At 54.8% G+C, this 25105-nt stretch overlaps 3 protein-coding genes across 4 annotated transcripts in view; 2 read left to right on the top strand and 1 right to left on the bottom strand.

Moving 5' to 3' along the window:
- EBF4 (EBF family member 4) overlaps window positions 1–5226 on the top strand; it is a 54963-nt gene extending 49737 nt beyond the window's left edge. The window contains exons 16-18 of one of the 2 annotated variants that reach the window (XR_005032502.2): window positions 3302–3383; window positions 4126–4201; window positions 4438–5226. Coding sequence is in view for 1 of the 2 variants with exons in the window: in XM_036924682.2 (XP_036780577.2) it covers window positions 3186–3383; window positions 4126–4196 (269 nt within the window). In the remaining variant the exon portion in view is untranslated. Of the gene's footprint in view, window positions 1–3185; window positions 3384–4125; window positions 4202–4437 lie in introns of both variants that reach the window. The other variant, XM_036924682.2, reaches the window with a different exon arrangement.
- Window positions 5227–10423: 5197 nt separating this feature from the next.
- CPXM1 (carboxypeptidase X, M14 family member 1) lies at window positions 10424–17231 on the bottom strand. The gene is made up of 14 exons (XM_036924680.2): window positions 16548–17231; window positions 15093–15251; window positions 14806–14915; window positions 14565–14704; window positions 14372–14462; window positions 13568–13718; window positions 13396–13484; window positions 12926–13049; window positions 12650–12846; window positions 12384–12563; window positions 12001–12298; window positions 11689–11828; window positions 10907–11009; window positions 10424–10806 (listed from the first exon to the last, which is right to left on the bottom strand). The coding sequence occupies exons 1-14, from the start codon at window positions 17086–17088 to the stop codon at window positions 10565–10567; spliced, it is 2565 nt and encodes an 854-aa protein (XP_036780575.2). The 5' UTR covers window positions 17089–17231; the 3' UTR covers window positions 10424–10564.
- Window positions 17232–23811: 6580 nt separating this feature from the next.
- TMEM239 (transmembrane protein 239) lies at window positions 23812–24324 on the top strand. The gene has a single exon (XM_036924679.2). The coding sequence runs from the start codon at window positions 23866–23868 to the stop codon at window positions 24322–24324; it is 459 nt and encodes a 152-aa protein (XP_036780574.1). The 5' UTR covers window positions 23812–23865.
- The last annotated feature ends 781 nt before the right edge of the window (window positions 24325–25105 follow it).

Raw genomic sequence — 25105 nt, 5'->3', positions numbered from 1 at the left:
CAAGCCCGTGTTGGCAGGGTGTCCGGTGCCTGTCTCCTGAGGTCGAGCCTAGCCTTGCCCTTGGGAGTCAAGCCAGCACCTCTGCAGGAGAGGCGTATGCTGTTGGGCTCCTACCCCTCAACCCTACCCCTCAGCTGCTCATCCCGGGGCCCTAGGACCGGGACAGTTCTGGCATCTTAGCTTTCTTTGCGGACTCCAATTATAGACCTCGCTTCTATTCCCGAATCCTGAAACAGACTTTAATGGTGGGGTGCTGGGGTGGAGGATGTCCGACTGAAAGGTGGCGGTCGGCCACCTTTCCATCCTACGTTAGGAATTCGGGAGGAGGCTGGCGCCCCCTGCCGGAAGCCTGAGGGAACTCAGGGCTCAAGAAAGTGATTTACCTGTCCCACGCCCCCTGGAGCACTGATTTGAGAAGCTGCAGTGGGAGGAGGGAAAACGTGGCTCCCTGCGATCTGGTCAGGCAGAGCAAGCAAATTCTGTGTAGTCAGAGAGCTGGATTCAGGGTTTGAATGTCCAAATCAGGAAATGTCTTGACACTAAGCAAGTTGCTTCATTTCTTTGAACTTCGGTTTCCTTTCTGAAAAATGGGGTCAGTGTCATCTCTCCCTCAGGTTGATCTCAAATCTGAATGTGCCATTTTGCATAAAGAATCCAATTCAGAAAGAGTGTGTGATCCCACAGTCCCAGCACTGACTATGGGCACTAACCATCGTCTGGCTTCTTGGGGTGGGCAGCTTAGAGCTGGGTAGATGGGCAACATCGCTCTTATGCGTTTATCATTTTGCACTGCTCTCAAATCCCTCCTTCCAATACCAAGTTCTAGAAAAGCCTGTTTACAGCTCCTTTTAGCTTAGCTATTCATCAGACATTTATAAACCATCTACTTTGTGCAAACCACCAGGCTGGGGAATAGCTCCACCCCGATCACCTGCAAGAAGCCTCCCTATCAATTGTAAGAGAGTTTGTATCTCAAGTCCTGAGCCATCAGCCACAGTGGAGAAGGCTGCCCAAGAAGTAGCTGGTTGTGGCTTTTCCTGTGGTTCCCTCCTCTGTCCTCTGTCTGTCTGTTATTGCTGAGGACTGAAATATCTGGCCACCTGCCTAGCCTTCATTGCCAGTGACCTGCATCTTGGCTACTTTGGAAGTATGAGATCTCTAGAAATCTTGACTATTAGAGGCTTATAATTGGATCACTTGGGCCCAGATACAATCAAAAGGGCTCATTTGGTGATGACACACTTATGCCTGTGGCCTTAACTTTTTTGCCTGACTCTTAAATACTTTATTATTACTTTTTCTGGCAATGGGTTTGAGCTGAGCTCTCTCCTCATGACCTGGGCTTAATTTCTGGGACTTGAATCCCCTTATGCCATGACACTGGTCATGGGACACAAGCCATGACCCTCTGGTGTTCCTACCGAGAACCCTCTCTCTCCTGGCCCTTTGTTCAGACCAGGCTGTATGGCTTCCACTAATCTTTAGTTCTGGGACATTTTACAGCCTCTCTCTGGGTGCCCCTCTGATTTGAAAGTAGTGGGCTCTGGAATACCAGCCCCTCTCCACCGCCACACACAGTAGTCAGCAAGGGAGGAGCGCACTGCCCCAGGAGACAGAAGCCAGCCCACCTGGGGTCTCCCCATTCAGCTAGAGGATTGAGAATTCTAGAGCTGCTTAAGCCCTGCTTCCAGCATCACCCAGACTTGCCCAAGCATCTACTGCATGTGATAAAGTCTTGGCCAGTTCTTTCCCAAGTCCCTTCCCACTCCCCAGGTGCATGGTACTTGGTGGCCAGCTCCATAGGCTGCCTTTCTCATCAAGTTTGCCAGGACATGCCTGGAATGACATCCAAAACTATCCCAGCCAGGTGGTCTGGGGCTGTCTGCTTGGTCTTCTGCTTCAGCCACCTGCAGCCTTGGACTGACCCACGACTCCCAGTACTACCCACACTGCAGTGTGTGGCTATGAGCCCCCAGCCTTGAGAGATATAATACATTTTCTGGCATTTGCTCAAGCCCTCTGGAGCCCATGGGCCTCATGAGTTAGCAGCAAGCATTATCCTAAAGGAGCTGGTGATCCATGAGGCTGTGGACATTTACAACAGGGACAGCTGTTGGAGCCATCACTGTAACCAAGGGGCAGGGTTGTGCTTGAATTCATAGAAATGTAATTGTGAGAATAACTGTTTTTGTAATAAAGCTAGCCATATAGAGTTCTGATACGTAAAGGCAGCCTTCTCAGGCTATTGGTTTCTTCCCGGAAATAACCACTCCACCCAGTTGGACAACACTTAAATCACAGCCTTAATGGTCTTTAGAAGAAAGAAGCAGTGAATTAGGTTCAGTTGAAGATATAGGAAGGGAGATCCAGAGGTACCCTGGGTAACCAGGGATTGGAAAACATAAAGATCTGAGGATGTAGGAGTCTGAGCCTTTCTTTAAATTTGGCTGGAAGAGGGAAATAGAGGAGTCTCCAGGACCCAGGCTGGAAATGGCAAGGACTTGCATTAAGCTGGAAGAGAACAAAGTGCCCAGGGGTTGGGGGTGGCAGGGTGGTAATTGGCAAGGGGAGCATATTTATGTGGGAAGTTAGTGTGTGTTGTGAGCTGTGATTCTGGACAGAAAGGCCTTATAACAGGAGCCTACATGCACCTCCAAACTTCATTCCTGACCACTTGCCTCAGCTCTGCTATGAATCCTGATCTTTGGCTCTAACCTTGGTACCCAGGGGCCATCAATCTCTCTTAGCATCTCAGATATCAGGGGCTTTCAGCAGGAGTCCTGACCTATTCCATCTCTTGCTCATCCCTCCTCTTTGGGGGTACCTCCCAATATTTGGTTTTGTTGGTGTTCTGGTTTTGCTGTTATTTTTACCTAGTCTGTCCCTGTCACCTCCATCCCTGAGAAAGGGTCTCCAGAATGCCATCCTCCCACCCCACAAAAAAGGCAAGTGCTGGCCCAGGACCCCATAGTTCCCAGCCTGCCCCCAGACCCTGCTCTGTGCTGGTCTCCCCAGGACCTTTACAGCCCCCAGTGAAGTCTGAGCCTGATGCCCTGGTCAGCAGCCCATGTGGGACCACTGCCCAGGCCAGGGCCCAACTGAGCTGCTCACTCTGGTGCTGTCTCCCTGTTGTGTCTCCCATCACCTTCCCTGTTGCACCTGCCCCTCCCCGCCCCGCCCCGGAGTCATGCCCTCTAGCCCCCCGCTGGCTGCTGCCTCCTCCATGTCCCTCCCGGCCGCTGCCCCCACCACCAGCGTCTTCTCCTTCTCGCCTGTCAACATGATCTCTGCTGTCAAACAGAGGAGCGCCTTTGCCCCCGTGCTGCGCCCACCCAGCTCCCCACCCCAGGCCTGCCCCAGAGCCCATGGAGAGGGGCTTCCAGGTGAGTGGCCCATGCTCCCCACTATGGCCTGGTGGAGCAGCTAGGCGTGAAGGTCCCACTCCATCCACATCTCACCAGAGCCTCATGCTGTTGACCAGTTCTCCCTGGAGGGTACAGAACAGAGAGCCCTGCCGGGGTCCAAGGAGATCCATCTGGATCCTACTTCCTGTGCCTCCTAGCTTGGGTGGTCACCACTGGATACTGTCAAGTGGCCACTTAACCAAAGACAAGACTCAAGTCCCAGTTGGAGAAAGTCTGGAAACCATTCCAAGGCCCCACCCCTGTCCACTTAAACCCAGAGATTCAACACTCAGCTGAAGGAACTCCGCTGTATGCCTTTGACCTCTGCCTCCCTGTGTCCACTGGAGGCCAGCACACACCACTGCAAGAGACTGGGTCACTTGCTGGCTGGAAGGGGACTGACCTTAGATAAGGTTTAGCCCAGCTTCCCCCACCCGCTATTTTACAAATAGGGAACTGAGACCATATCACCCCTCCATGTGCCATTAGTGAAGTGATTGTCATTTGCCATTGATCACTCTCCTCCAACTCAACATCCAACTTAACAAAGCCCCTGACTATCTGCAGTGCTGGCTCCAGTCCAGGGCTAGGGTGGCTGACTACCTTCTGGAATCTTGAAGGTGCTATATACCCTACATGCTGTCCCCAGCCGAGAGAGGAACAGCCACATAGGGTCCCCAGTCTACACATGGCTTATGGCTCCTCTCCTTGGTTACCACAGACCAGCCTTTTGAGGATTCCGACAAGTTCCACTCTCCAGCCCGGGGGCTTCAGGGCTTGGCCTACTCCTAATTACGGTAGGTCTCTGGATGGGTCTTGCTTCCTCCCCTGGCCCTGGATGGGATCTCTCTCCAAAAGACCTTAGCAAGGATAGGGAACTGGGGTCAAATCGCCCTCTCCAGGGCCCATCAAGACAGCTGTTGGGGCCACATCGCTCACTCCAGTGGTGCAAGCTGAACAAGTGGATAAAGGTGGCTTCCTGTTCCCTTGCAGCCAGCCTTCCTCCAGAACCTTCTCTCCCTCTTCCGACCAGGTGTGCAGGTGTTGCCCCCAGACGGAGGTTCTTCTGGAATTCACACCCATGCCCTGGATGGCAGCACAGACAGATGCAGGGCCAAGGCTGTGGGCAGACCTCAACCCAGGGCCTGATAAGGGAGAGGCCTTCCTCCCTGTGTTCAAGGCCCCCCGCTTCACTGGCTTATCTCACCTCCCTTTCTTGGGGCTGGTCAGAAGCCTCAGCACTGTGCCGATGCTCTTGGCAGGAGAGCATCCAACGGAGGTACTGGGATGCTGGGCCTCACTCACTGGGTCAGTTCCTCTAGAAGAGATGGACTTTGTGCAGACCAGGGGCATCGGGTGACAGGAGCACAGGATGGGGACCATGGGGAAAAGGACAGCTCAGGGAGAGGTGGCCTGGGAAGGCCCTGTTTGTGTCTGACTCATCTTAACCCGCCCAGCATCCCAACTTCTCTCCAGCTCAAGGGGTGGTGCCCAGCAGCCTCAGGAGGCCTGCCCAGGCTCCCATGGAGCTGCCATCAGCTGCTTGACCCCGTGGCTGCCCCATGCCCTTTGAGGCCTGCACACTCATGCTTGCTACATCATGAATCTCAGTGGGGGCTTTGGGCATGGAGAATGCAGAAGAGGGGGTCTTACCCCCAGTGGATGTCTCATGAACTCTGGCCCCACCCCTACATGACTCTGGCTGGCTCCATAGAACCATGGAATAGGCCCAGTTGCCATTGACCTCATATTCTGCTCTACCGAGGTTGAAGAAACAACAATAAACACAGATGCAGGTGGCCACCTGGCCTCTCTTGCCTGCCTCCTTGGCGTGGGTCTCCTTTTCTCAGCGGGTGCTGTAGCATTTGTGGGGCCTCTCCAAACCATGCCCTTGTGCAGCCTTCTTTCACTTTGTGCTTATTCAACAGCCCCAGAGTTCAACTGAGCAAGTATTCCCTGCCCCATGGCCACCCTCAGGTACTGTTGGAGGGCAGGTGGGGGGGAGGGAGTTGGGGGAGCAGGCAGGCTAGTAGGCCTGAGGACCCAGGATATGGGCTCAGCCCCAAGAACTCTGACTGGGAGTACAATTTGGCCACTTAGGACTCAGTCCCCCAGCTGTCTGACAAGGACTAAGGTGGGGCTGTCAGAGGATTTTCTGGAAACCAGATAGAGCAAGCTAAACAACACCCAGATGTACAGAGGCTCAAAAGTGAGATTGTTCTGGAACAGAGGCTGCATGGCCTCACCTGTGCTGGGCAGAGCAGCTTTGGCTCCCGAGGTTGCCCATCTGAATGAGTCCCAACTCACACCCCTCCTCTTCTGCCTGAGCAGCTCTGGCTCTACTGTCTCAGAGTTTGGGAAGAATGGTAATAAAGAGACAAGATTCCTGTGCTTATTTCCCCCTTCCTGAGATGAATCCCTGTCATCCCCCTGAGGTGTGTCCCCTACATCCCAAAGGTCTAGCCATCTGGCCCTGGAAGCTACTTCTTTGACCCACTGTCCAGGGAGCCCAGCGTCCAGCCCCAGGCCTCAAGCTTTCCTCTCCTGGTAACACCTCTTGGCTCTGGCCTCTGGAAACTGGGTACTTCCCCAGTCCATGTGCCTGTGCCCATAGCCCTGTGGACAAATACACTTGCCAAGGTAGTTGGGCTGGTCCTGTTCTTCAGAGGCCTCTAACTCCTTCTTTTGTGTTCTTGGCCAATACCTGGATTCATCTCACCCGGGACCCTTGACGGGTAATCTTCTGGTCATGCTTCCATATTCTCCATGTTCACCTAGCCCCCTGCTCAGTTCCTGCTTCCAGCCTTTTCAATAAATGGCATTCAGTCAATATTCATATGAAGAATTAAAGTTGACCTCTACCTCACAGCATACACAAAAATCAATTCCATGTAGATTGTAAAAGCTAAAACAATAAAGCTTTGTTTTGTTCCTGATCTCAGAAGGCAAACTTAACATTTCACTGTTAGGTATCATGTTTGGTTTTATAGACATCATCCTATTCCTAATTTTCTTCTAAAAATTTGAAATTATGAATAGATGCCAAATCTTATGGAATGCTTTTCTGCATATATTGGTATATGACTTTCTCCATTATTTTGTTAGTACGCTGAATTACATTCATTATATGTCAATGTTAAACCATTGCATTAACTGTCTAATGTGTTTAATGGTAAACCCTTGTATGTCCTTTTCCCAGGATATACTGTTTTTAACTTGCAGCCCATTCTTTCTCTCTTTCCTTCTCTCTTTGTACTACTCTCCTAGAAGGCACCCATTGGCCCTCACCTTCCCCACTTCTCCTGAAGAAGCCAGGCTTCTGGAAAACCATGCAGAGATCTGCAGACCACCTCAGTACTTCACGCTGCCATGCGACCTGGGAGGAGGGGAGGGAGGAACAAGAACAAACATAAATTAGTCTCCAAGTCATTCTACCTCAGTTAATAACCTTGTCTCCCAGCTAGAGTGTTAGTTCTGGGTCCCCTCTGTTGGTGTTCAGAAGAGTCTTCGTGAGCCAGGAACTCCTGCCACCACTCACTTCCCAAAGGGGAAGGTGCCCCAACCTTCAGCCTCACCGCAGCCTTGGCAGGAGAACACGGAGTGGCAGCCCCTGGGGGAGGGGAGGGCTTAGAGCTGCAGGGATGGCCCAGGGGTCCCTGGGAGAGCTCTGAGTGCACAGACGGCCCTACTGGAGACAGGCTGGAAAAGACCTCATGACTCTTAATGGTGTAGAAGAGGCTTTCCAGAAGAGTAGTAACAGAAATAAGACTATTTTTCACACATTCCTGTAGGCTATTTTATTCCTTGAGAGAGAAGGAGCCAAGTGTTTAAAAGGGGAAGGAAAAATGCCGTCAAGGAACAAGTCTGTTGATCCTTGGGGCCCAGCATCCCGGCATCTTGGTTCTCCAAAGCCTTTCCTCCCTGACTGCTGGCCAGCCCAGGAGTGGAGGCTGCTCCTAATGCACCCTTGGCTGTGCAGTGGACCCAAAAGTTAGGCTGCCAGAGCCCCTGGGCTGAGCTGGGCAAGCTGCTGGGCTGCTGAGTTAGGGGAGGTGTGGATGTCTCACCATGGCAGGGTGGTAAAGGGCCGTCACCTGGCAGTGTGGCCAAGGGCCACTCCATAGTTGGGCAGCCGTCCATGAGTCCAGGAAAGCCCTCTCTCTGGCCTGGGTCCATCCCTGCTGCCTCTTGGGGTTCTACCCACCTGGGAACCGGCCCCCCTCCACACATCTGCCCACTCACCCAGAGTTTGAGTCTACCTTCTGGTGGGTGGAAGGGTCTGGCCACTTTCGGGCTGGTATGGACTCAAGCCCAGCCAGCTTTGGCTTCTGTGGTAAAAGCTGGTTTGTCCGGGCTGCTCCCTAGGCCCTTCTTGGAGGTGGGCCTAGAGGCCAACTTGCCAAGACAAATTGTGGCTGCCCGGTGGAATGTGGTGGAGTGGCTGCTAAGCAGGCCCAAACCTGTCAGGCCTGTCAGCTGGCACAAAGCCCTACAGGGTCGCCAGGGTGAGGCCGGGTCAAGAGCAGGCATCAAGAGACAGCAGGGTACCCCCCTGTGCCCTTTGTTGAGTAAGATATGGGTATCCCTTCTCAGGGTCTCACCTGAAAACCAGAAATCCATAATCAAGCCTCAAAGTTGACAGAATTCCTCCAAACCCACTTCCTCAGGGCAGCAGCTCAGTAGCAGGAGCGGGGAGGTGGGACTGCAGGGAAATATGGGTGCCTGTGTCTGCGTGCAGTGGGGGCTGCCAGGGCAGGAGAAAGAGCCCAGCAAGGTCTCCACTTCCCGTAACAGCCCAGTATGAGGGGCCTACATTGCCGCTGGATCCCCCATTTATTCAGCACTTGCCAGAAGCACATTCTCATAGGTGGGATTCCCTAGAACAGAGCCTGAAAGGGGGATTTAGGTGCATAGCAAAGTGCTTTCTGGAAGCAAAAAGGTGAGGGAGGCAGGACAGGGCAGGGGCAAGAGCTAAGCAACTGCAAGCATGGTCTCAGCAGTCATCCAGCTTGATTCCTCGGGGAGCTCTAGCGCATAGAGGGCACCTCAGTTGGACCTTTTAATAGCAAGGAGATGGCTATACCACTGTGCCAATCAGTCACTGGCTGCAGGATGCTAGGGTGGGGTGGAGCAAGGAGTGCTGAGTGGAGCAGCTCCCATCTGGCCTGGAGCAGTACTTGGGGCAAGGGCGCAGCTGTGAGCTGTTCGCAGCCAACACTCCCCACAGTTAGGGGATGGGTGCACTGGCTGGTAAGGAGGACCTGGGTGGGCCACTAAGGCCCCCAAAATACCCATCTACCTGGCGCCTTGAGAACAGGGTAGGCCTTCCTTTCTGGCACTGTTACTTCTTGAGTGTCAAGGATTTCCCTTCCGTTTCAAGCAGGGCTTATAGGGAGTGTCCTGGGCTGAGGACAAAGGGTGGGGATCAGAAGCTCGGCAGAGCTCTGCAGGGTCTGGCGGCCACACAGCCAGTGGAACTGTGAACTCAACAGTGCTCACTCCTTGGATGATGGGTAGTGTCTACACTGGCTCTGCTGACCCAGGGCTCCCCCGGTCCTTACCACAGCTGTCTCTGAAAGCTGACCCTCCCTCTTGTGCCTGTCCTCCCCCTCCCCACTCCAGGCTGGGCCCTGTTTCCCTTCTCCTCTGCCTCCCTGATCAGGTGACCCTCTGCCAGGTCCCCTAGGTAGGGGGGAAGGGTGGCAGTCTTGCCGGTCCCTCTAGTCTCTTTCCAAGATATCTTGGCATCAGCTCCTGCTTCCCTTGAGTCTTCCCTTTTGATACTCAAGAGCCAATTTCCAAAAAACAAACAACACTGAGCCTGCTCTGTTCCGCCCTCTGAATTGCTGAGCGAGCAGTCCTAATTCTTCGGGCAGTGGATCCTACTGACTGACTGACTGGGGGAGGGTCACTAAATGAGAAAAGGGAGAAGGAAAGTTCAGAGGGATGGGGTGCAGCGTCCAGAGGGTAAAGACAGCAGTAGGCTCTGAGGGGAAGCCTGGGAAGGAGGCATTCAACAGGAAGCTGACAGAGGGAGTTAGGAAAAAATAAAGGACACAAACAGAAAGCACTTTATGCATCAAAACAAACAAGAGCAGCAGACACCCCCACTTCTGAGAAGCTGAAAGCAGATGTGCTTTTCCCTATTCTTTCTGCTAAGTAGAGCTGAAAGCCCTGGACATTATACATAAAACAAACATTAAAAGACTCTGAACGGTAAAGAAAAGGAGGCAGATTATCTGGAGACCTCAATATCTGAGGAAACACATGGCAGTGAGTTCCCTGGGTCTGCCTTTTGCCCCGTAGATACCAGGTCTGGAATTGAAGGAGCTGGCAACCCAGAAATGCCAATAGGTGCCAACAACAGGCACACCAAAACCCACCCTCCAGCCAAGGAGCCAAAAGAGCAACCTGGTAAGACAAACTTTTAAGACAAAATAGTTTCTACTACAGCCAAACCCCACAGAACAAACTGAGGCCCCACCAACACCAACACCCACACAATAGCAAAGCCCAGTGGGGAGCTTAAACTGCCAGCCTCTCGAGGCTGCCCTGAGGTACCCAACATCCCCAGCCCCCCGAGTGCTGTCAGAGGAGGCCAAGCAGCCCTGTGGATCCCCACTGCTGAATTTCACTCCCATGTAGGGAGCAGCCACTGACTCCCACAACAAGCAGCCTGCACCTTAGCATGCCTCAGGCTGTTCTAACCGGCCCCCCTCTTGGCTGGGAGCCCCAGGAGGTTGGGTGGACACTGACTACCCTCCACCCCTTGCACCCTTGCCCTGAGCAGGCACCCACAGAATGTTGAGCACAGTGCTGGCGCCCGCTACAGAAGTCAATGGATTAACAAAATGAGTGCTCTGCTCAAGAACCCACATGGGATCCTCTTTCCACACTATTTCCCCCGAAGTCAACTGATGAGACTGCAAGTGTGTGCAGAATAGGATCAGGGTGGAGGGGAAAGCTGGGGCCCGGCCCAGGGGGAGGACCTGGGACCTAGAGACCACAGGAAGATGGGCTGAGGTGCCAAGTAGCTTTAATGAGCCGGAGCACCTCTTCCCTCACTTGGTTCCTGCCTCCCACTCTCAACGCACCACCCCCCATTCAGTTCTGGACAGGTCCAGCCTGCCCAAGCCTCTGGGACTCTTCAGCTGGAGGTGTTAGTTCTTCTGTCCCCTCAGCCGCTCCAGCCGCCTCCGAAGGTCTGGGGGCACCTTGGCCCCAGCTGCCAGCAGCTCTCGGAGTCTCTGTTTGGGAGTCTTGGTAAGGCGGAAATTGCAGGGCACAGGGCCCTCTTCAAAGGTGACCTGGCAGCTCCGCGTTGCTGTGTGGTAGCCCTCAGCACTGGCGGTCACCAGATAGTCCCCGGGGGTCAGCAGGCGCCAGTAATCCCCAGCCCAGGCTGAGCAGAGTGAAGGACAAGATCAGGGTCCAGCAATCCTTAGCTCCTGACCCAGCCTAAAGGCCTCCTGCACCTCCACCCCGCCCCCCACCACACACACCTGTTGTCACATCATGGTTAATCCCATCCACAGCAATGACAGCATCCGCAATCCCAAGCTCCGTGTCCTTGTCCCGCACAACCCCCGAAATGCCCATGCGCACCTGTGTGGGAAAAGGTTCTCAAAAGCCTTTCCCCTTCAGCACAAGCGTGTGACCTGCAGTTCCCCTGCTGGCTCTGACCCCCTGCGAACTTGGTAAGTTGGATGTCTACTATGCTCCTAGGTGACAATACTCTGGTAAAAGTATCTCCTGGTTGATACACTGCATCTGGACTATAAATACTTACATATTTTTATAAATATAAAAACTGCATCCTATAAATACTAGGCAGGAAGGCACATCTTTAGGATTCCCCCGGTTGTGTGACCCTTGTTATTGGGCTTGTCATTTTAGAACCCTTGGAGACTATACCTATGGAGCCACTACAAGGCACATAAATTCCTGTGGAACATGAAGTGGCTATGCCAGGGCACCTCCTGCACTGGCATAATGTCTTTTTTAAGAACAGCTCTCTTGCACATGAGTTGGATGGCCCCACGGGTCACTGCCCAGATGGCTATGGGGTCTACTCTTAGCTAACAATGTCTGCACCACCCTGCTGGCATGTGCATCCCATCCTATATCCCTGAGGCAGTCTGATGCCATTGTGCCCCATGGCATCTGTGCACTGGCGTGTCCATCCAGACTTCAGGTGACACCCCTCATGGGAGCTGCAACCTACATGGTCTAGACCAGTCAGGAGTGCCTTGGGCAGGCTGGGGCTAGGGGACTTGGTTCCAACCTGTTCTAGGTAGGTGAGAAGGGCATCTTTGTTGTTCTCCCATTCCTGGGGCAGCTCATTCTCATGAGGGAACTTGTCACAGGACAGCTCCACAGTGACCTCAAAGCAGTTGGTGTGTAGGTAGCTGAAGTCATTCATGCCTGGGGGTACCACAGACACTGGCGCCTAAGGAGCTGGTGGGATGGGAGCCCTGCCCTCCTGGCACCCTCCTCTGGGAGATTCTTCCCGGTGGGAATGGACATCACCACTGTGACAGCACACTTATTGGGGGAGGGTTTGGGGACAGGGCCAACTCCACCCTTGGACACATACTCCCAGGGACTGTGTGCCAGTCAGCCCCATTGATGACGTTGCCATGCAAAGAGAAGTCCTGGCTGTGGCAGGGTCGGCGATCTGGATCCTGCATGGCCCGATTAGTGCCAGCATAGACAGTGCTGAGCCAGCGGAACACAGCATCATCTGGCGTGGGCGTGAGTTCTCGGGCAGCCCACGGGGTCCGAGTCATGTCGAATGGGTAGGACACCACAAGTTCACCCCCATGGAGGTTGGCACTCAGCACAAAGGGGATCCGCTTCATCCACTCAATCACTGCCCGAGTTTCAGGAGCCACCTGGACAGGGGCAGGTCAGGAGGGGCAGGAGACAGAGACAAGGGCCCCCAGGGTGGCCCTCCACCGCCATCCCTAGAATACTCACAGTGGCATTGGGCAGGGTGTAATAATTGGGCAGTGGCAGGTGATGGTTGGGGACACTGTCAGGTACCAGCCCATCATCCTCAGCTTCCCACAGTGGTGTGTTGAGATCAGCAAAATTATGGTTAAGATCAATGCCCTGCTGGTTCCAGCGGCCCTCTGCCCAGCCCACCAGTTCCGAGCCCTGCCAGGGAAGGGGCTTGTTCAACCCAAGCAGGCTTGGGGCACCAGGGCAGAAGGAGCAGGTGGCATTCGTGCCAAGAGGCCTACCCGGCGGAAGGCAGTCTCATAACCATCAGGGTTCATGGAAGGCAGCAGGTGAATGCGCGTCTCGGTGAGCAGCCGGGTCACCCGTGGGTCCCCTCGCAGGAACTCATGGCACAGGAACTGCATCAGGAGCAGGAGCAACTCCCGCCCCAGGGCCTCATTCCCATGCATGCCGGCCACATAGCGCACCTCAGGCTCTCCTGGGAACACAGGGGCTCACAGCTGGTTCACGCCCACCGCCTTTCCCTGTGCCTACCTCTCCCTACCACCAGCCAGTACCCAGCTCATGCTCCCCGGGCTGGTCTGACATTTCCATCACATAGAGCTTCAGGCCCTGGTGGCTCTTCCCGATGCTGTAGACGCGGGTGATGTTGGGGCACTGCTCGTTCACATGTTTCATCAGCTGCGGGCCGGGGTAGAGCAAGGCATGGGGCGCGGGCGGATCAGACCCAGGGGTCAGACCATACATGGCTGTGGAAGGACTTACAAAAGCCAGTGGTGGCGCACACAGATGGGGGCGGGGGGACCAGGGCACGGTGCAGGAGGGAAGCAGCAGATCGGAAGGGTCAAAATGGGGGAAGCGTCGTAACAAGGGAAATTGGGGCAGAGTTTAGGGAGTCAGCAGGACAGAAAGGTGAGACAGCAGAGGCGGTGGGGACATGAGGGCAGTCCAGCAGGTTGTGCCCTGGTGGGAAGGGGACCTGAGATAGGCGGCTCCCCCTTCCTGGGTCATGGGGGTTATGTCTGACCTTCCTCATGGCCTTATAATTGTGATGCCGGAAGTCCAAAGGGTCAGAGGACCCCACTGCAGGGGCTTCAGGGAACAGGCCATTAGGATCTGGTGGAGGGTGAGTTCATGGTAAAAGGTGAGTGCACAGAGGAGGCTGTACCCTGCCCATCCAGCTGTTGTCGTCTGCCTACCTGAGACAGGGCAAGCCAGGATCTCGGCCCGGAGGCAGGATGCCCCTCCCTGGAGCCAGGTCTGAGGCAGCAGGCGAATAAAGCGGGCCACCTGGGGCTCAGGTAGGAGGTTCAGCACTGGTGTCTCTGGGTCCGAATTGGCAGGAAATACCTGGAGGCATCAAGTCCTTTGGTGGGGCTGTTCAAACCCCAGAAGCCTGGCCCAGGACCCAGAGAAGGAACTCATGCCTCTAAGATCACCATCACACCCAACCTGGGGGGTCTCAGCTGGAGACCTGCACTCTGTACCAATCACAGACGCCCTGCCCACAGCCCCGGCCAGCTGGCAGTCCTAGGCAGCCATGCTTTCTGGCTTGGTTACAGCTCATTGGACCAATAGGGCCACATGACTCAGGACCAGCCAATCTTAAAGCTGTCCAGGTCCTACGCTGTAGCCTGGTGTAAAAAGGGGCCCATGGGATGGGAAAGCCAGAGCCGTGAGGACATGAGAAGTGATACAAAGATCTGAAGCCCACTGCTGGGAAGGATGTTCCTGCAAGAAATTGGGGCACAAAGTGGCACCCACCCCATAGAGCACAGAGCAAGTATCGGGGAGGCTGCAGGCATGTTCCAAAGCAGCCTGGCTCCTGAGGCTGCCCACTGGGTGCCACTCATCCTGACAACAATCCCTTGCTCCTGGGATGCCCAAGTAGGTATATTTCTTGTTTCCAGAGGAGCCCCAGCCCAGGCCAGCCCAGCATCCTACGGTAGGCCAAGGGCCCACCTCCCAGCATGGTGGGCCCCAGCCACCATGGGACCACTTACGGCATCCATCCCACTGCTGTGGTTCCTACTCCCCCACCAGGTCCAACTGTCATTGCTAAACTGGACCTTGTATGATGTGACCCAGTCGTACCTGGCAGGAGAGGTAGAGCGAGGTCATTGGTGGCTCCCAGTACTCCCACCCCAGCCCCTAAGTCTCCCCATGACTTCCTGGCCTGAGGATAGCTGGCCTCACCTCCAGACAGAGTTCCTGCCCTGTGTGATAATGCCCGAGAAGCGGGTGGGGTGCCTAGCATCCACCTGCAGCCACGGCTCAGTGTCCTGCTGCTCAGCACACCAGGCTCCATCATAGAGATCATCATCCTCCAGGCCTGACTGTGGGCATAGGACATGGGGATCAGGCCCAGGTGGGCAGTGTGGGAGAGGCAGGGACAAAGGTCCACGAGGTTGTCATGCTCTGGGCCAGGGTTGCTGACCTGGATGTTGAGCCGTCCTCGGTGTGGTCCAAGACCAAAGGACTGGCTGCTGGATGCCTCGAGCTGACTATCTGAAACTCGCAGGGACTCCAGGCCCAATGGAGGACAGTCTAGGGCAGGATCAGAGCAGAAAGCCAGGACCAGAGAGTGAGTGGTCATGGTAGGTGGGGAGCTCAGCCTGTGTGCTGGGCAGGCTGGGGGCACACCTGGGCCTGTGAGGCCAAGAGCTAAGTTAGTATGTGGCCCAGGGACTACAAGTCTGGGCAAGGTCCCTGGAGGGGTGGTACCTGCTTCCTGCTCCTCAGGGAAGTCAAGGGCTCTTGGGCTCGTGGTCACTGGGGGCCTGGTGGTGACCAGGGGTCTGGGGCGAGTTAACTTCTTTCGCTTCTTCATAATGACCTTTTTCTTCTTGATGATGCGAATCTGGACATACTGTTCTGAGGTCCCTGGGAACCAGGGAGGCACAGCACCCGGGAAGGAAGAAGGGCAGATGCAGAAGTCTGGCAGCTCAAGAACGCATGCAAGCCCACAGCAGCACCCCTCAACCCATGTATCTAAGGTCCTTCGTGTGGACTTAAAGGCCTGCACAGTCTGACCGCAGCTGCCTCTCTAGCCACTTCTTGGCTCCTTCTCCTTCCTGTAGACATGACTACGTGCATAGGCAGTCTGACCTCTGACCCACTGGGATGGAGAGCTACACCCAGCCCCTAGGAACTATTTGGTTACTCCGAAGAGTTGAGTTTGGTTCTTTACCTCTAGGCCTTTGCTCTGGCTGTCCACCCTGTCATGCCACCACCACCTGATTTCATTGCCTAATTCCCATTCTTCCTTCACTTCTCAGCCCAGATGCCCTTTGAGGAACCTGCCTTAGCTCCATAATCGGTCTCATGCTCCAAAGTCACTATGCCACTTCCATCATTGCATCTGCCCTCTGGGCAAAGATGTCCTATTCTCAAACCCATGTCCACCTAGGTGCTCAGACTTTCCAGGGCTGGTCCTGTGTGCCACTTGCCCTGAAGCACAGGGCAGGTGCCATTAGTTCCCCCACCCACCCAAGCTCCACAGGAACATACTGTACATTTTCAAGTCTAGTGTCTCGTGCCTTTGCACATCTGTTTCCTTCTTGGCTGCCCTCTCTTCAGCTCTTCCTGATCCAGATATTTACTCTTCAGGACCCACTTCCACTCGCCTCCTCTGAGGAGCCCTCCTTGACGCATTCCCCTTGCCTTCCTCCTCTATAGTCCCACATCTAAAAAGGTGGTAAGTCAGGCAGCCTGCCTCTGCCCCTCCCCAGTCAGGTGTTAACAGAGCGCTCTCCTAGCCTTTCTCTTGTTCTTTCCTTCCAGTCCCTGCCCTCAAGTTCTCTTCTGCAGTGTCCTGCTCTGTACTTTTTGGTCTTGGTGCCTTTGTCTACCCTCTCTCTTCCCTGCCCCTGGCTCCGTTCTCAGTTTTCTCATCTGTGAAAAGGGAAGTTTTGTGGCTGGGAGAGAAAGCATCCCACCGGTTCCTGTCCCAGGACTGCTGACTTAGGCTGGGAACTGGGGCAGCTGAGTCAGCAGCCATTGCAGTTGGGGGGGGGGGCGGGGTAAGGAGTGAGTGTGTGAGTGAGTGAGTGTGAGTGTGTGAGTGAGTGTGTGTGTGCGCGCGCTCGCTAGCGTGTTGGGGAAGGGTCATCACACAGGAGACCGGGGAGTAGCGTAACCGACTTGCCCGAGAAGCGGGCCCTCGGCCCCGGAGCTCACCGTTATCCTTCCCCGCGGGCGGCTGTGCCGGACTGCTACGGTGGGCTGGGGTCGAGCCCGGGGCTTCGGTGGTCGCGGGCGGCGCAAGGCCCAGCACGGAGGCGCCGGGCGCCCCCAGACCCACACCGACGGCAGGTGCGAAGGCGGCCAAGACGAGCAGGAGCCCCCACATGGCGGGGTCCGGAGTGCTGACGCGCCGGGCGCTGGGCGGTCGGTGGGTTCTTCTCTTCCTGCTGGCTGCTCCGGAGCCCCCCGCCCCTTCCTGCCGCCGCCGCACGCCCCCTGCAGCCTCGGCCCGCCCACAGCCCGCTGGCTGGCCTCGGACCCGGGAGGGGACGGAGGCAGGACCTGGGCGGAGCCGGCGGGGAGGACCCCCAAGGGGCCGCGAGGTGTGGCGGGGTCGCCCGAGGTCTCCGCACCCACCGGCCGTCCCGAGCTCACCAGCTTCGCTCATGCGCTGCCCCTTACAGTCTGCAAGCCCCTCGGCTCCCTCGATTTCACTTAATTCTGAGGCGCCCATCCCACAGTGGGCAGCTACCATGCATCATGCCAACAGCTTTACAAATGGCCTCTCTATCAAACCTCATTTACAAACTGGTAAACTGATGCTCTGAGCATCTAACTTACTTGGCCAAGATAGAAAAATCGGGAATGTGGGGCAGGAAACCACTACCCGAGAAGGAAATTCTCCCAGAGCCGAAGGCCCCATGCCAACGTGGGTGGGGCAGAAAGAAGAGTGTGGGGAAACTGAGGCGGGGAAGGGAGGGGAGGGCTAGTCCTCCAGGAATCCTTCTGGTGGACAACCCCGTGGGCCAGCCGGGGGCGGTGCTTCCCACCGCCACCACCCCCGCCCCGCCTCTCCTCTCTCCTCCGGTCCCTCCCCTCCGTACTCCTCTGCTCGCTAAGCTGCCACGTTCCGGGGTTACATAATCTAAGGAGAGAAGCCGGAGCCCATACCCAGCGGGGATGGGGCCGGGGTGGAGGGGCCAGGGCTTGGTGGGCGCACGTCCGGCCCTCCCCGCGCCCGCCTCGCTCTCCTCCGGGAGCGGGCAATCCCGGGTCTCCGTTCGTGGGACCGCCCCAGACCCAGGGATCCCACAGCGCAGGACACTTCCCATCCTCTCTCTGAGGGCCCTTTGATCCCTCACGCCAGGGTCGCCTCTCCCGAAGGAAGGAAACGTGTCCACTGTGCGCCTCTGATCGGTGCTTTGCCCATGCAAGGAGCCCGCCGTCCCCCAGCAAGAAGCAACGCCCAGAGGTGGCCAGGAATCCTCCGGAGTGCAGGGGTCCCTGCGCGATTTTTTTTTTTTGCAGGGTCGATATTTGTGTAAACAATTTGGATCACCCCAAATCGGCACTGTCAGAACCATTCTGGCTGGACAGTCTCACCGGGCCATGCTCCTGGAACTGAGATCCACCACCAGCAAGAGCAACCTCATAGACGCAGGTCCTAGAGCTCCTCAAGGATGTGGTCCACCCAGGCCCTGTGGGCAGACAGCCCCTTTCAGAGGGTGTAACTTGTACAGGGCCCACGCGGGTTTTACTCCTGCATGAGGGGGCTTAGAAAATCTCAAGGACGACGCACCAAAGCTGAGGGTCCCTGAAACTTGGGGCCAGGTCAGTGGCAAAAAGACAGTACTGCAGGCTAAGGCTTGTCAGGAGTGGGAGGCCAGGACAGGCCCCACTGGAGCTAGAAGCAGGTCTGAACAGGGCTGGAGGGCTGCTCAGTCTCCAGCCAAAGTCCAATCTGGCCACAACCATGGCTCTTGACCCCTCAGAGAGGTATGGTGGGGTCAAGGAGGCTCCCATCTAGGACATCTCAGCCTCCTAAGGCTTCCCACCCCTTCTAAGCCATTCCCAAAAAACAGCCAAATTGTGTCAAGTTCCTCTTGACTTAAGCCCCAGTGGGCTCACCTTCAAGACCCATCATGACAAGGTTCTTCCCCACACACACCTTCCCCACCTCTTCTCCTTGTGCTCTCCTCCTGGCTCGTCTCCCTCCAGACACACTGGCATTCTAGCTATTCCTCCAATGCACCAGCCCCACCAGCCTCAGGGCCTTTGCACTGGTTCACCAAGTTTGCGCCCTCATCATGCAGGCTGCCTTCCAATGTCACCTGCTCCCAAAGGCCTTCCCTGACCATTCTAAGAAAAGTAAGCCTATCCTTTACACACACTCTGCCTCTCACTCTATTTCATTATTATCTCTAAGGCACTCAACACTGCTTGAGATGATCTGTTTTATCTGTTATTTGTTCACTGTCTGCGTAACCACCCCCCCAACCCCAGCAGGAGGTAAGCAACCCTCCAGAAGAGGCTTTTGTACCCTAATGTTCACAGCTGCACATCAGGGTCCTTAGTCAGAGCTCAGAAAGTATGTGCACAATATACTCAGGGTTAGAGGGGACCAAGCAGGGCTGGAGGAAAGCTGACCCTCCACAACAGTGCCACGTTTTTCAAGAGAGGAAATAGCAGGCCACGTACTGGGAGATCCACCCCTAAAGGGACTAGTGGGACAGGGCATGCTGATCACCCCCCTCCAGTCCCTCAGAGACTCGGATCTGTGGGATGATCGTACCTCTTGTGTCCCCTGCACCCCCTCATCCTTCTCCCCACCCCTATCCCCTTGCCTCTCTGCCCTACTGCAACATTTAGGGTCCCTTCCTGCCCCTCTGCACCTTCTCACCCTTTATAATTTCATGTGCTCATACCCTCAGGTCCTTCGGCACTCCCAGCCCAGCTGCTACCTCTGGCTCTTACCACTTGGTTACCTGAGGCTGGAAAGTTGCCAAGCCAGGAAGCAGGTTCTGGAAGCAGCAGCTCTGTGGATGCAGTGGGTGGCAGGTTTGCACCCAGGCAATGCACAGCCAGACCTCTAGCCCAAGGAGCCAGCTGGAAGATTTTTCATGGCCTCACAAGAGAGAGAGTATGTTGCAAAGCACAATTTTTTGAGCAGGACTGAACCATACTGGGTGGAGACACCTTCCCCAAAAGGATTTCAGCCCAAGGGATGGACTGGGAATCCCCTGCCAGCTTCCCAGTGTGGTTAGGTGGCTGGAAGCGGAGAGGACAGATGACTGTGCCACACTGGCTGTTTCACATTGTGCTTCTGTCGTTTATTTTGTTTGGGTATCCTTGGACAGTAATTTCACTTCTTTGAGCCGCAGTTTCCTCATCTATAAAGTGGGAACATTAGTATCTTCTTCTTCCCAGGGTTGCTGTGATGGTAAAGTGAGATAATATGTGTTTCCAGGGGAGCCCTTAAATTAACCACATGAATAAAGGTGGAGAAAACAGTTTAAAAGAATCCTTTTGCTCCCACATACATGATGGAATAAAACAGTATCAGGAAAAGAAAGTAAGCTATGTGTCTGGCTGCACAAACAGAGCAATAGTGGAATATCCTGCCTCCTAATCTCTTGTGCCTGGTGCTGAGCAGGACTCACTCCCTAGTAGGTGCTGTCCCTATGAGGCAGGTGAGCATTGATGGTGACTCCCCTGCACCTAGATGCACAGGGAGGAACCTCTTGACACACCCATCCTCCCCTCACCAGCACCTCCCCCAGCTGTCTTTCTTTGGTACATCAGTGTCTTTGAGAGCCTTGCTCCTCAAAGTGTGGCCCAGAACCAACAGCACATGTCCCCGGGGAGCTTGTTAGAAATGAGGAATCTCGCCCCAGACCTACTGAATCAGAATCTGCATTTTAACAAGATCCCAGAGGATTCAACCCCAGGAGACTCATGTGCACATTAAAGGCTGAAAAGCACTAGATGGAGATTTAGAGCACCTCCATCCAAAATGCATGAGATTCATGACTTTCAAGTTTGCTGGTATTTGATGCTGTCACTGGAAATTTTACCTCAAGCCACAAGAGTACATCCATATAACACTTGAAAATTGGTATTTCATTCATCCTGGGAGGGTATATCCCTGATGTCTGCATATAACCCTATATTGATTTGCTTTTTTTAACTTAATCATTTTAGTCAAAATACTAGTTTTAAAGGTCAATCACATTTAGGCTTGTAATAGAAGACTCTTTTCTATGCTTCTCCATTACCAGATTAAACACTTTTAGTTCCTTTTGCTATTTCTCCTTGTATCTACCTTTATGCTCTTATTGCTATTTCTTGATGTTTCTATGTTAGATGTTATTTGTGGATTTCCTGCTATGGAATTAAGAATTTCGCTTTCCTACCACCCTACCTCACAACAAACACACACGCAAATACAGAAACATACACTTTTCCTCCCTCCACCCTCCCAAAAGAGCAAAATCACTAGAGTCAATATTTAGTGCTTATAACCACTCAATATTATCGTTCAGCTTTCTGTGTTCCCTGGAGTTGGTAGTTACTTTGTTTTATCATCTGTTTGGTTTTCTAGGCACCGGTTGCTAATTTAATCCCAAAACTTCCAACAGAACTGAACATTTATTTTTTATGTCTAAAAACAGCAGATAGTCTATCTCATTTTCTTCTGGAAACATCCCTCCTGGAGCATCTATCTTTTAATTCTAGACCAGGTTGCTTCTTTCTTCACCTGGAAGCACAGCTGACACCCAGGTCTTTTTCATCATCCTTCTCCTGTGTTTAGCCTCATTTTTTAAATTCCATATGATCCTCTCTTAGTTTAATTCCTTGTTTTGCTGTAGCACATCCTCCAGTAGCTTCCTGAATTCATGCAAGGTCATATTTCTGAAAACTTGCATGGCTTAAAATGTCTTTATTCTACCTTCACAATTGATAATCATTGGATACACATTTCTAGGTTAGGAATCATTTTCCTTCAGAATTTTGTGGGCATTGCTTTATTGCTCTGGGACAAGCCAGAGCAAGGGCAATCAAAGAATGATCCCAAGGGCTGGTGGCACCGGGCTGTTAAGCCTGCATCTATCAAAGACGTCAAAGCCACCGGGCTTGAGTCTTTGGACAGGGCCCCGTGGAGGCAGATATGCAGCCTACTTCTTGTTCTGGTTCCTCCTTTCCTAAGGGCTGTATGGTCACTACCTCCTCTTCCTCCACCCCTATCAGTTTTCCTTCAAAGAATGATATATGGACAAGGATTAAGTTCTCTCAATTGTGATTTATTTCCACTCTTGCCTCTCAAGTCACTAAACAGTTGGGCTGGAACCCTTGTAACTGCCACCCATTTACAGACTAACAGTGGGGATACGTTTTCCAGGTGACCAATCCCTTCATTACATGTACACTATCCTTAATTTCACTCTCTGAGGGTAACCTGAACATCCAGTTTGGGGATTACTGTTATAGCCCTCTTATATTCACATCCTCCACGGCATTTCTGGAATCCCAGTAAATGGAACACCTCCACAAAACAGCCCCCTTCCACCCCACCCCCACTTAGCAGGTCACATGGGAGACCAGCCCCAGAAGGTCTCAGGCTGCTTCCTAGCAGAGCCTATCTCTGCATTACAGGACTGTAGTCCTGAAAAATCCCCCACCAGGGCCCACAGGCATCACCCTACTCTGAGGGGAGAGAGCTGCGGACAGGAAGACTGAATGGCTTGCCCCTGGATACGCAGCTCTGGGAGCCCCGGGGGCAAAAAGAAAGCAGTCCTGTCTCCCTTGGTCAGCTGCCCATATAGTGATGGGGTTAGAATGCTTTCCCTGGCAACTCATACCCTCATGGGGGGGGCCTAAGGCAGAAAATTAATAAAGGCACGAGGGTTTTAGTTCTCAGACATTGCTGACCTCCTTCTGCCTAAGCCCCACCTAAGCCACCAGTTGCTTATGAGGCCAGAATCAGTAGCAGGGCCCCCCTCCCTACCCCAGGGCCCACCTGGCAACAGTCATGATGTCCCAGCTGCCCAGTCCCAGAATGGCTGACCAGAGTGGGAGGAGGGGAGAGGGGGAGATTCCCAGGGAGGCCAGTTCCACACTCCCTGGGCTCACCCTTGAGTATCTGCAAGGGCCCCCCGACCCCTCCCACCACCCTAGTCCCTCCCAGCACTACTGGCTTCCTGTAACCACCTTCTTCTCCGCCCCAGCCCTGCTTACGCGGCTGGAACCCAGGCCCAAAGCCCCTGCTTTACCCTATCCCAGTCCTTCCCAGGGCCTTGGGGGCCAGGGATGGGTTGGGTAGTCCAGTGGGTCCGTGTGTATCCCTTGGGGCCCTAGCCTGGCCCCCTTTGGACAGTGTCCTGGGGTTAGGGGCACAGGGGCTGGCAAGTCAGGCAGTCCTTACAGGGGCCTGGCCTGGCTGCTGCTGCTACTACTGGTCAGCTTCCTGGCCTTCGACCTGTTCCACTGGTAAGTGAGCAGCAGGCTGGCAGGTAGGCCAATGCAGGCAGGCAGGCAGGCAAGCAAATGGTCAACCTTCCGAAGCCCAGCTGTCCCCCTCTTTCTCCACAGGCCCACAGCACATACTTCTCACAGGGAGCCACAGTCAGGGGGCCAGAGAGGGTCCAGGACAGCAGGAGGTTTTGTGCTCCTGCCGCCAGTGGCAGTCACAGGATGACTGGCCTCCAGGAGGCTCTGCCACTGCCGCTCGTGGGTCTGGAGCTGCTCCCGGGAGCCTGCGGTGTGCCCTTGGTCCTGCCTGGCCTGGCTTTCTGCCTACATACTTGGGCCTGACTGCCCTCCAGAAATACACTGGCCATGCCATTTTCTCAGGCCTCCTTTCCTCCATCCGGGGCTGCCAGGCTGGAGGGTAACCCTTTACCCCCAGCCTGAACCTCAGGGGGCTCCAGCCCTACAATATGGACAGTGGACACCTGGGTCTGAGTCTGAGGGCAGTGACAGAAGGCAAGATAAGGGACAGGGAGCCCAGGGCAGGATGTGGTGGCCAACTCAGGGCTTGCCGGTTGGGGTGGCCGCTCAGGCCTCCTCTGCGGTTCTATGGAAGGAGCATCCAGATTGGAAGGCTTGCAAGAGAACAGAGTGAGATTGGGTATCAGCCCGCAGGGAAGGGACAGGGCTGCAGAGGGGGCTTCCCATAAATATGAGAATCTACATCTGTGGGCTCCGTAGGCTCCCCTGCCAGCCTGGAGGGTCTGTGGAGAGGGGCTGAGGTGAGCCCCACACACTGGCTCCTCTCCTGGCTGGACCCCACCCCCACCCGGGTCACAATGGGGCTCCCCTGGGCAGGGTCATGTGGGTGAGCGTGGGGGCCCTGCTTGTGGCCATTCTGGGCATTGCAGGAAGCACCATGACTTAGGCGCTCTGCCCAGAGGTAAAACCCACCCCACCCACGCTGGTGTCCTCCCCACCCTTGTGCCCCTCCTGCCCTGAGGTCCCAGGCATCTCCAGGGTTGCTCCTACAGCTGGCCCGGCCCTCTCTCCAGGTGCACCAGCCATGATGCAGCGGCCACAAGTGGAAACGGATACCATCGGGGCCGGCGAGGGGCCGCAGCCAGCAGTGCCCTGGTGGGCCTGGGTCACGTGGCAGAGCAGGTTGCACTGGTGTCTGTGCCATGTGCCCCAGCGCTGGACCCAGTGGTGGACCACATCAGGCTGGCAGCAACCTCTGCTGCGTGTGCTATGGGGGCTGGAGAGTATCCTCTACCTGCTGTTCATGATGATGCTGTGCCACGCGCTCTTTACCACCGGCTCCCACCTGCTGAGCTCCCTGTGGTCCATCGCAGCTGCAGCGTGGCGCCATCTGCTGCCAGCAATCCTGCTGCTGGTGCTCAGTGCCCTCCCTGCCCTGTTCTTCATGGCTTCCTTCCTGCTGCTGTTCTCCATACTGCTGAGCCTCGTGGGCCTCCTCACCTCCATGTCTCACCCAGACAATGCTCAGGACTTGGACCAATAGAAGGGCAACTCCATCCCACTGCCTGTGTCTGTTGAGCCCTGGCCCAGGGCCTGAGGTCCTATGGAGAGGGAGGGCAGTGGGACCTGGGCCTTCCTGCCTCAGCAGGCTCCTCGCACTGGTCGGGGTACGCTTGATGTTGTTAGAGTTGGCAGGGTAGACCAGCCAGACCTTTGAGCACCTTACTCAAGCCAATGCTTCAGGTACTTGGTGTAGGGGATCAGGGGCTTCAAGAAGGGACAAGGGTAAAAGGCTTAGTTAGGAGCAGAGGTTGGCCAAGTCACTACAAGCTCAAAGGGGGTAGTGTGGTGACACCACTGGGGTCTCCACAGCAATTGGCAGCATCCTTATCTTGTAGCTGCTCAGCTGTCTTGGCTGCAGACTCATTAAGACCTACCCAGGTATCCATGGGCTTGCCATTCCTCCCACCAACCTCTTTTCAGTTCTCCAGGCCCTAGAAAGAGCCCAGTGACAGAAACCTAGCCGAGAAAGGACTGGCCAGAAGCTCCAAAAGACCACAACTAGCTTACCTCCCAGACTTTCCTGTCTATGTGTCCCCTCTCTCTAGACTTCCTACTTCCTGCCTCAGTTCACAGCCCCAGGTCCAGAAAATTGGCCAACCAGAGTAGGGAGGGCCCCAGAGAGCACCTACTCTTTTAAGACTCCTAAGGTCTATTATGGAAAAACAAAAGTCATATTTCCCCACCTATGCAATGTATGGCCCTGGCTAATTAATTATTTTGAGCCTCAGTGTTAGGTGAGTTCCAACTCTTTTATGGGGTTG

Source organism: Manis pentadactyla, chromosome 5 (genome assembly GCF_030020395.1).
Source record: "Manis pentadactyla isolate mManPen7 chromosome 5, mManPen7.hap1, whole genome shotgun sequence".
NCBI lineage: Eukaryota > Metazoa > Chordata > Mammalia > Pholidota > Manidae > Manis > Manis pentadactyla.
The sequence above is the reverse complement of the archived record's forward strand: the minus strand, read 5'-3'. Positions and strand labels throughout refer to the sequence as shown.